Genomic DNA, 11,439 nt, shown 5'->3' with positions numbered 1-11,439 from the left:
ATTTCAGTTTCGAGTCCATTTGCATGCTACGCAGCTTGTGTAAACACACCTCTAATCGAGAGGGACATGAATGTTTAAACCCTGAAAACAAACAGGAATGTTTCTTGCAGGCAGCGTTTTTTTTTTTCCTAATTATCAAAGATTATGCTGATTGATAAATAAAGCAGAGGTGCCAACATGTACTGTTTAAGCTGCAGTGTTTGGTTTTTGACCTCGCACTTCAGCAACTTCTGAAAACAACACTTACGCTTTCACGGTTAAAGCAGTGGACACACAAAATGCAAATAAAATTCACCCAGCAGAAAAAAAAACTATTCACTGAAGGGGAAAGGACAGGATGTTAAGTGACACATTTGCTTCGGTCACTTTGACTTTCTGCCAACTTCATCTAGGTGAACTTTCACCTTCAAGTCTTGTGAACCAGTAGAAATCAATTTGGCAGGAGAGTGGACTTTATTTTTTTAAATCTTTCATGGCTATAAATGTTTTTGTGGTTAAGTTTTTTCTCTCTGCCTGGTAGGGTTTCCTTGTCAGTAATGTTGGCACCTCTGCTAAGGGATGAATTGATAAATGTCTTATTTGTTAAAAAAAAAAAAAACATAAAATTAACAACCTGGTGACAATTGCGAATAATGAATAATGTTTCACATAGTCAGTTGCATATTGACTTGTTCCTTCAAGCACTTATGTAAATGAATAAGATAGTTATATTGTGAGACATTTTGTATCACTTAATTTGCTAGAAGGACTACCCTGAAGTAGCACAGAGGAAATGTTCATGGGCCAAAAACACACCCATTCCCAGTGTGCTTTAAAACAGCCTTGTACGTGATAGTTGCTTTAGTCATATACGTCACTCTGACCTCGTACGGCTCCACCACAGCGTCACACCAATAACACCTTTATCAGCATGTTACCCTTTAATTTCCATTCTAAGTGGACATACAGATTATAATTTTTCACTCTTTGTACTTCTTAATTAAAAACCAATATTGCTTTGTAAGTACAATCCTTAATACACAATTGTGTGATTCCACTTTAAATTTAAAATTTAAGGTGTACTGGTACAATCAGTACAGGCACAAGACTTTGGCTAATCACAAACTTGAATTTGTACACCTTTAACTTTGGCAACTTTATTTGTAAAGTGATCAAAGCCAAAAATAGCTACCATCAGCACTGATGTTTTTGAGGTACTAAATCAACAAATACTATAATAATCTCTTCAAACAACTGAAGACAATCCGTACCTCATTAAGAGGTTTGCTTGGTTAAAAATGTTGTATCCAGACTTTAAAATATTAAACATGACATAGCAGAAATATAAAAACTCAGTGTCTCCTTTTTCCTAGATGAGCATTCCATAATACATAAACAGCCAATAGTTTCTCTAAATTGATCAAAGCCCTCTCAGTGGCCAGTGCACAATATAATCTAGTGACCTACACGCCTTATTTACTCACATGACAAAAAAACTAAACATTTGGATTTTATTAAGAAGTCCAAAGAGTGAAACTGCAGTAATGTTAAAACCTATAAAGAGAAAATCTAAAATAAGACATTTCCACATCCTATATAAATGTCCTCTGCCGTATAGTTCTACTCCCAGCCTAAGGAATAAAACCACTGCTGAAGAAGGGCGTCCCTCTCCTCAGTTCGCTATTTTCTCGATTTCATCCAAATCATCCGTGTCCAGTTTTTCAATTTTCTTATCTGTGGGGAAAAAAACATTTTGAATATCAGCTTCTTTGGGTAAAATGTTGGATGATTTGATATAAAAGCCTGGTTTAGTAAAATCTGTGTTCACAATTGCAGTTTGTCTCTTGTGGGCGTGGCCTGTGCATCACATTTAGGTTATGGTACGATACAGTAGTAGCGAAAATGTACAAAATCTTAATAGAATAAAATGTATTTAATGTTGTAGTTAATTCTATGTTTCTATTTTTGAACACCAAATGGGACTGACTGGAAATAAAACTGTAAAAGTAGTGACGTCTGGGAACAACAGACAACTCGTGCTGTAGGATTAGTCAGAGGAATTCACTAGAGCAAATCATTTGCATTTGTCGCTTTACAGCGTCATACCTCATTTGCATAAAACTGAAAAAAATCTAGTCACTCTGCCTCTGTGTCTTCACTTGAAGACGGTTACCTGTCACTGTGTCGGTGCTAGTGTGAACGCAGGTTTAAATTATTCAAAGCAATTCAAATGGACAAAAAACATTAAATATCACCACATTTCTATATTTCTTTAGTCTGGGAAATAAATAAATAAATAATAAAAAAAAACCGTGCTTCATTTACGACAGGGTTTATTAGGCTCAGTAAACAGGTTTAACTTACTGAAATGCTCCTGAATGCGATTGAGAACGTTCATGCTAAACCTGCTGTCCACCATGTTGATTGCCAGCCCTCTCTTGCCAAATCTCCCTGTGCGCCCGATCCGGTGCAGGTACGTCTCATTGTCAGGGTTTCCATCCTTGTCCACGGGTAAATCGAAATTAATAACCACAGAGACCTGCTCCACATCGATACCTGTAATTCAAAAAGATGAGATGATTAAGGCTATGTTCACACCATCATGCACACCACAAATGCACTTTCTCCGCTGTTTATTTTTTCAGCCGCTATAGCTAAGGAAAGCATCCTCCTACTCCGCACCAGAGACCATCTTAAAGATCCGGTTACATACAGTTTCTTGCTTACAAAGATTCAGATAAGCAACAAACATGACTGAATGGTGATAAGTTTCCTTTTAACACTAATTACTGATAGCTAAGTGTCTCCATGGCTACATATCAATGTTTATTTCATAGTGGTGCTTCACATTTTTTCTATTGCCCTTCTCTGTCCAGTTTTCTTTAAACATTCTGTTGATCACACAAACCCATGATGGCTGATGTTGAATAAACTATATATGCTGAACTAAGGGCTTATGTTCAAAGTGGATTGTTAAAACAGGTAAAGTATTTCATTACTCTTCTAGAACGTTTAGTTCAAATTTGGCCGTCACCTCTGGCACAGACGTTTGTAGTGACCAGGACTTTCTCTTTGCCGTTGCGGAAACGCTCGATCACAGCCGCTCTCTGTTCCACCTGCATCTCTCCACTGAGTAGCGCCACCTGGTGGCCCTCCCTAGACAGCTCTCCTGCTAGCCACCCCGCTGTTTTCCTGGTCTGTAAACAAACAGAGGCAGAATTCACACTTTCAGTCTAAACGAACTAGACGGATACCATCCAGCTGAGAGGATAGTTTCTGATCGTACATGACAGAAGATCATGGCCTGTGCGATAGTGATGGCACCGTAGATGTTACACAGGGCGTGGAACTTCTCCTCCCTGCTGTTGCACATCACGTAGTACTGCTTAATGGTGTCCAGCGTCTCCTCCTCCCTTTTCAGTTTGATGATGTTTGGGTCGGGGATGATCCGCTTGGCGAAGTTCCACACAGACTCCTCGAATGTGGCCGAGAACAAGAGCATCTGGCAGGTTTTGGGCAACATCCTGGAAAATAAATGGGAGAAGAGAAATTGCACATTAGTTTCAAATTAACACATTGTGGGTTATGGTTGGAAAACTCTAGGCACCTCATGAGTCAATTAGATTTCAATTCAGAGTGCTATAATTATTCAAAAAGAATTCTTTATGCACCTTATAGCAGTTTAAACCACTCTGAACCATCTGCTGCTTTTAATGCATTTCCACTTGTGTGGAACGGTTGCTAATTTAGTCAAGACAGTAAATCCATATCCAGAATGCAAGATATTTTGTGCATCAATACAGAATATTTCACCACCTTATAATTCACCCTTCCAAATGTACAGATAAAGTGAGAGCATACACACCTCTGGATGCGAATACTTTGGTCCTGGTGACCCTGTGTGGCGATCATGACGTCTGCCTCGTCCAGAACAAACACTTTAATTTTCTTTGGGTCGATGAATTTGAGCTTTTGGCACCAGTCCAGGACTGTGCCTGGGGTGCCGATCACAATCTGCTCCTGGAGCTTCACCCCTCTCTCCACTGCACAAACAGAGATGTCATATTAGCAGGTTTCGTATACAAAACATCATTAACACATCATTACACAGAATCTGTTTATCATATTAAAGCCCTAATTCACTCTACACTATAGTTTCACTATAACTTGCATATCTGTACAAGCTCTTAAAGGATACTTGGAAGTAGAAAAATCCCTTCCAACCTTCAAGCAATGGCTTAAGGACTTAATACATTATATGGCCTTAGAAAAAATACGGCACACTATAAGAGGCTGTACCAACATGTTTTAGATCAGATAAAGAAGATGGACCCCTCAGTTACCTCAGAGGAATAGAATTTTTATTTATTTTTATTTTTTTCATATTAGAAAGCTTAAATGTATAATTGTGCAACAGGGGGAATTGTTGTGAATAGGGATGTTGTTTTAAAAATGAAAAAGATGTCTATTATATGTTGCATGTTTGACAAAATATTCAATAAAAATACTTTGGAACAAAGGATACTTGGAAGTAGTTCATTACTGATAGAAGTATAAACATGCAACATGCAACATGCACATGGCCTGATAAATATAAAATGCTCACATTTGTTTCCTCGGATTGCATACACCAACTGGACTTCAGGGTAAAATTTGCCCATCTGCTCGATGACCTTGCCCGTCTGGAGGGCGAGCTCGTATGTAGGCGACACACACAGGCACTACGAGACAAACAGAAAACAGGAAGGGAAAGGCAAAAATGAAAGATGAAAAATGTGAAACAATCAAAATTCTTCTTTCATGATACTGGGGAGCATGCTACACATTATGTCCCTTTCTCGCTCTCACTGTGGCTTTGCCCCTTTCACACACTGTTTATCATCAGTCAGTCTGTTAACATTAGTTATTTCTATAACAGATACCAATCTTCAACAGAGACGCTAAGATCAGTTGAGGTTTTCATTAGGAGTTATGACATTATCCATGTTGCAAGCAGGACATTAATATTATGTGTTAAATATAATGTTATAAATGTTAATTTTTAAAATAAGCACTCAAATATAAAAGCGGGAAAAAAATGGTGTAGGAGTAGGTAATACTTCTGTATCATTAGTCCACTCATTGTTGAAGTTTGTACTTTTTTTTTTTTTTTTTTTTTAAATATATTTAAATATTTTAAATGAGTGTCCCATCCTGCCTTTAGGACCAAGACCTCCTTGGGAAACGTCCCCTTTACTGGATGGCTGTTAATCTGCGTCTAGTCTGCGTGTCCCCTGCCACGACTGGAGACAGGGACTGCCAGACTGGACACCATTATTTTTTTTTTAATGAATAAAAGAAAGCATAAAGGTCAGCCTTTATTGTCAATATACATGTGTGTAAAACACAATAAAATTTTCTTCACAAGAGCTCGGGTCTGATTTTGGGTTGTGTTTAAACAAACTGATTGTGTTTCCCTACGTGATGATGTAAAGGAAGACGTGGGACATACCTGAGGCCATCTGTTGTTGGGATCCACGTGACTGAGCATGGCCAGGACGAAGGCGGCAGTTTTACCCGTACCCGACTGAGACTGCGCTATAAGATTCTGTGGGCTGGAAATATAAAAAAAGAGGAAATACGCTGTGACTTTAGTGTGGACGTTTTTAATAAAGTTGAAGTGTAGTGGCCAGTTTTACAAGATTAGCTCTATTGCCAAAGGAATGAAATGGCTTAGTAAGGACCGATTTTGAATTGTATTACTGGATCTTTGACACTCTAGAGAAATTAAATCTGATGAAGCATTTACGGTTGAGTGAAATGCCAAAAAAAAAAAAAAAAATTAAAAAAAAAAAATCCCATGACATTTATAAGATTCACAACACCTACTGTAGTATTCAGGTTCCAGCAAAAGTACTGTAGAATGTAGTATAATGACAATTTAATCAAGCTATTGATACGATGGCAACGTTGCTCAGCTCTTGGAGCACTGCCATCTGAACATGCTGTGGCTTCCAGAAAACACTTTTCCTCAGCTGGCATCAGTGTAAAGCCTACTGTTACAACCACAAATGTGCCAAACTAATTTAATTCCAAACACCTATTTTAACACAGTTTGATTTTAGCTCAGTATGGGTTCCTTGAAATAAACATGACCGTGAATATATACACAGTAGTATACACTTTGAAGATAAATATATACATTATATTATAATTAGATTAATAATTATTCTCCAATACCAGTCTTACAATTCTCAGGATGTTTCCTTTAGATAGCAAGTTGCAACTGTTGAATAATTTCACTACAATCCACTTGGAAGCTCATTCTGGACTGTGTAATTAACCAACAACGAATTGTTCACTGAACTAATTATTGATCATTTAGGTGCTTAAGTCACTTACGGTTCTGCAAGCATCATGGGCAAGGCATTCTCCTGGATTTTGGAGGGTCTGTTGAAGCCCATGGCATAAACACCTTGAAGTAGCTGAGGTTTCCTACAAGCACAGTTACACACACATCAATACAAAGGAGAACACTGATGTAAATTCTTAACCTCTGCACAAACGCCAACTCACAATCGCAGCTCCTCAAATGACTTGACCGAGTAAAGCGGAGAGTTCGGATCCCTCTGAAGAACTTCCACTTGGTTGGTGGTGTTCACTAAATTGCTTCGTATCAACTTGTTCAACAGTGACTGAGCCGCTTTGTCCTCTACAAGCCAAACATCACATTCAGAAGTAAAATATACACTCAGTATAAATGCTCACATAGAGATCAGTGCAAGACAGTAGTATTCAAGTGTATAGTGATGAACGGAGGGATAAAAGCTGACCTTTTTCTTCCTCCTCAGTCTTCTCTCCTTCTCCCTCGGCCTTGGCTCCTAATTCAAATCAAGAGAACTGGATTTAATCATGTGGTGGGACCATCATTTAGAGAAAAAGACTACAATATCATTTGGAAAAGTTGTATAGTTTTTATAATTTTTTTTTAAACAAAATTGCTAAATAAATCATAACATTAAGTAAACTTTTAACAAACAAATTTCAAAATTACAAATATTATATATAGGGGAAAAAAGTGCTATTCATTTACCATTTTCCTCTGCTTTTGGTTTGTCTTCCTTTTCATTTAATTGAAGGTTGCTTATCTGTCGAATAAAAAAAGCGTTAAGGCGATTTAAACTAATTTAAACATATTAATACAGACAATTATTAATATAATCCCGAAAAAAAAACAAAAAAAAACGTCCCTATACAATCCCACTTCATACAATAAAGAGTAATTCTTTTGCACCCTACATAGTGCACTACTCGTCCACGAGGAAGCCATTTGTGACTCCGCCAGACTGCTTCATTACCTAGCGAGCTAAACACTAAACTAAAAACCTGTTTACAATATTTAAAGCTTCCGGTATGAAACACACAAAAATTGAATTCTTAATTGTAATTAAAAGCTGTGAATTAATAACAATACACACAAATTCTCTAGCATTTATAACCCAAAGTGAAAGTTGGCATGAGTAACAGATAGCCAGCTAGCATACTAGCTTTATTAGCTCTAGCCTCATAAACTTTCACTTTAGCCGGAGTTCACAAAGTTAGCCAAGTACTGGGATAATAAATGGTTAACTTCGGAGTGTTCGATTTACCAAAATATAAAGGGTTTATTATTAAAAACTCGAATATGTACACATTAATTTTAGGAAAGGAACCTCGCGCTTACCGACTCAGCTGCAGCTTCTTGTTGATCCACAGCCTGAGCCCAGGAATCCGTAGCCATGTCCGTCAATCAAATTAAAATATTTCTGCTTTAAAATAAAAGTTTCTGAGTTCTCCGACTTGTCGCTAAACTCAGACAGGTTCGATTTCTTTTAAAAAGTGCTCAAATAAAGCCAATTCATACAATGGCGTGCTGACTTCTCACAAGGTGCGCTGCACTCACATACCTCCGGGGAGAAACAAGTCCGTCAACTCTAATGGTTCCTATTACCGGTTATAAAGCCATGCAGGGGTGCCGTTTTTTTTTTTTTTTTTTTTTTTAATTTGTATTTTTTTGCCTATTATTATTATTATTATTATTATTATTATTTTAGCATTTAAGTAGTATAGGGGGAAAATATATAAAAGGCTTATATAAAAAGAGATCACTTTTTTAAAGTAAAGATAGATACTGGTATAATATTATATCACATCAGATATTATATACTTATAATATTTCCACCATTCCTAATATCACAATATTTAAAGGTTTGCTTGCAACATGCCAGGAAATGAGTAGCATAATGATTAAAAACATTAATTATTAGTTAAATGATTAAAATTATAATATCAGCGATAGACTATTTACCTTAGGGGGAAAAAGCTGATTAAAAAATCCAGCAGGTTGCTGTGTGTAGGTCAGGCTTATAAATGTATTGATGTCATCTGCTGTATTTTAGAAAACCCTTAAAAGTCTGTGATGAATCCTGCACCATGAAAGATCACATCTTAGTATATATTGATTAATAATTTAGAAATTATTTGGAGTAGAGACTTTAAATTGCATCTGATCGCAGAGGTATGTGGCTTGACAGGGGGAAAAAATCACAATTTCAAATAAGTGTTTGAGTTAAAATGAGAGTTTCACAGCTTGCCAGCCTACAAAGCCACCCTATTGCTTAGCCCTGCACAGCCCCATTATTGTTACACAACTCCACAGTTATTGCACAGTCCCATAATTGTTGCACAGTCCCACAGTTATTGCACAGTCCAATAATTGTTGCCAGTTACTGCACAGTCCCACAGATAATGCACTACCTCATAATTAGAACTCCCACAATGTGTGCACAGCTTCATTGTTTTTTCACATTTCTATAAAGTTACACAGTCTAAAAGAATTGCAGTTTAAAATCTTTATTGAAGCAGGCACAAACTAATTTTTAAAACTATTAATTTGTACCTTGGCACTCTATACCTTCTGCCAGAGGGTAGCAGCTGGTACTCAGAGTGAAGGACATGGGATGGGTCTGCCACTATTTTCTAACTCCTCTGAGCAAAACACATTCAATGATGGACTGGAGAGACTTTTTTCCTATGACTTTCATTGCTGTCTTTACTATGGAAGTGATCTGAGATTTTGACTGAACAGAAAGACTGCCATACCATGCCTGTAAGCCATAACTAATTAAACTGATTCCATACACTTCATGCTTTCTTAAAAAAATAGTCTTTGCTATAATCTGCAACACAGAATATCAACATGGGTTTTCCCTGTGAATGCATTATAAATATGGACACTGAGATATCTGTAGGAACATACCTGGTTAACGTGAGTGTTGTGGATAATTACCTGGCTATAGTCTCCTACTGCCTTTGGATCAAACACCGTCTCTTTTGTTTTACTCACATTTAATGTGAGGCAATTATAGTCACACCACTGGGCAAATTTTGTTATTTCAGACTAATAATTTGAAGTACCACAGGGTGTTGTTAAATTTTACGTGCTGCATGTGACCTGACAGGCAAGAATGGTATCATTTAATGATAAAAGGGTTAATGCTCATCTGTTTCAGTTTATTCAGTAGTAAATGGAGCAGAGGAGTGTTAAAAGCTGAACTAAAATCAACTAAAAAGAGATGTGCATAAACCCTAATCTTCTAGATGTTTCAGAATCAAGTGTGTAATAGTGTTAATATTATGAACAAGCACAACACAAAGGGATTTTTCTATTTATTTACTGTTCAATTTTCAAGGAGGAAGTCAGTTGTACTATAAACAGCAGGCCCACAACGTTCAAACAAGACCCATTGACCAATCATACATTTGTTATCAAAAAGCAACCCTTTATTTCTTCTGTGTACATATACACAGTCATCCCTAATGAACATGCATCGAGAGCTCTACAAGTTTCTTGATGCATGACTGGAAAAGGGTCTACCTGCTGTAATTCTGTGAAACACTAAACTGGGCACTGAAGTGGAACCTCCTTCATTGGATCTGTTGAGAAAAAGTTATTTTTTTAACACTTTACACACTTTACACTGTATACACACTATTCCTTAGGTGTATTCTTGAAATACTTTGTGTTGCTAGCTGCACAGATCAAGAGTTTCAGCTTTTTACTTCCTCTTTCTCCACACTCCATCCTGAATTTTTTATTTAGATGTATCATTGACGTCAGAAGACTCCATTTTGAAAACTTTGAATTCCTTAATCACAGCTACTGACACTGAAATATGTTTGCACTGAAAATGCAGACTTCCTCCAGAAAAGTAAGGACACGTGTGATTATTTTCATAACTGTGGATTTCTTAAGAAAGTCATGAATAACAGCATGACCCGCTTTACCACTGAGAGAACAAATGCACTGAAGATAAAGATGAATGAATGAATAAATGAATAAATCTCTTAATAGTGTCCCTGGTGAAGCTTTACACACCCTTGGCATCTTCTTAATCAGCCTCATGAGGGAACTTCACCCAGGAGACTTGTATTAAAGCTCCTAAATAACTTCCGCAGTTCTAAAGGAAAACTACAGGTTTAGGGAAATAATTTAATTTTAAGCAAAAAGCAAATATATTAAAAAGGACATTTTGAAAAGAATTTTTTTGCATGGGTGTTAACTTCAAAATGTACATTTGTCTTAGAACCAAATTTCAAGTAAACCTTTGTCTTTAAGACAATTATATTTAAACTAGTATCCAAATGTTTTGGGGTTTTTTTTCCCCAGAATTTTCACAAGTGTTACTGAAGATAAAAAAAAGGTGTTACTGAAGATAAAAAAAAAATCATGAAAATTCTTTTGTTATTTAGGAAGATTAGGAAACTTCAGGGTGACATTGAGATTATATATCTTTTAATAGATAAGGAGATGTAAGATTTTAAATCTTTTGATCCAGTGTTTTTATCTTTCTACAATAAATGTAACTGCACAAACATCCTGACATATAGATTTAATACAGTTTTTTATACTGTGGATGCACTTGTGTTCAGTTTAAATGGCTTCATTTCACTGAACACTGTGTACTGGGACACCATGCTATAACAGATGGTGTAATAAAAGAGGATGGAATTCATTTCAGTCATCTTTATAACCACATCTGTGAAAATCTTTAGAGCCTCATTGCTTGATCATTTTAAGATTTTTAGATAGAAATTATAATGCAAAGATCTGTAGTGGACACTCTGAGAGGTCGAACTGAGAGAGTGGCTTGAACTACGGTGGCCCGTAAGTGCAAAACACAATAGCAAACGCAAAAACACAACAAACACAAGGCGAAACCAAAAGCACAACAGCAAAACCAAAACATATCAAAACCAAAAACACAACAGCAAAACCAAAAACACAACAGCAAAACCAAAAACACATAAAAACCAAAAACACATAAAAACCAAAAGCGCAACAGTAAAACTAAAAACACATCAAAACCAAATTCAATCAGCAAAATGAAAAACACAACAGCAAAACCTAAACATATCAAAACCAAAACACAACAGCAAAAT

General features: G+C 36.5%; 1 protein-coding gene across 1 annotated transcript; it reads right to left on the bottom strand.

Moving 5' to 3' along the window:
- Positions 1 to 1,120: 1,120 nt before the first annotated feature.
- On the bottom strand, positions 1,121 to 7,937 carry ddx19b (DEAD-box helicase 19b). The gene is made up of 12 exons (XM_026935384.3): positions 7,682 to 7,937; positions 7,052 to 7,106; positions 6,792 to 6,839; positions 6,535 to 6,670; positions 6,361 to 6,453; positions 5,471 to 5,573; positions 4,586 to 4,700; positions 3,845 to 4,022; positions 3,266 to 3,503; positions 3,014 to 3,176; positions 2,344 to 2,535; positions 1,121 to 1,713 (listed from the first exon to the last, which is right to left on the bottom strand). Exons 1-12 carry the CDS (start codon positions 7,736 to 7,738, stop codon positions 1,652 to 1,654), a joined length of 1,440 nt encoding a protein of 479 aa, XP_026791185.1. The 5' UTR covers positions 7,739 to 7,937; the 3' UTR covers positions 1,121 to 1,651.
- Between the last annotated feature and the right edge of the window lie 3,502 nt (positions 7,938 to 11,439).

Source organism: Pangasianodon hypophthalmus, chromosome 20 (assembly GCF_027358585.1).
Source record: "Pangasianodon hypophthalmus isolate fPanHyp1 chromosome 20, fPanHyp1.pri, whole genome shotgun sequence".
NCBI classification, from domain to species: domain Eukaryota; kingdom Metazoa; phylum Chordata; class Actinopteri; order Siluriformes; family Pangasiidae; genus Pangasianodon; species Pangasianodon hypophthalmus.
The sequence above is the reverse complement of the archived record's forward strand: the minus strand, read 5'-3'. Positions and strand labels throughout refer to the sequence as shown.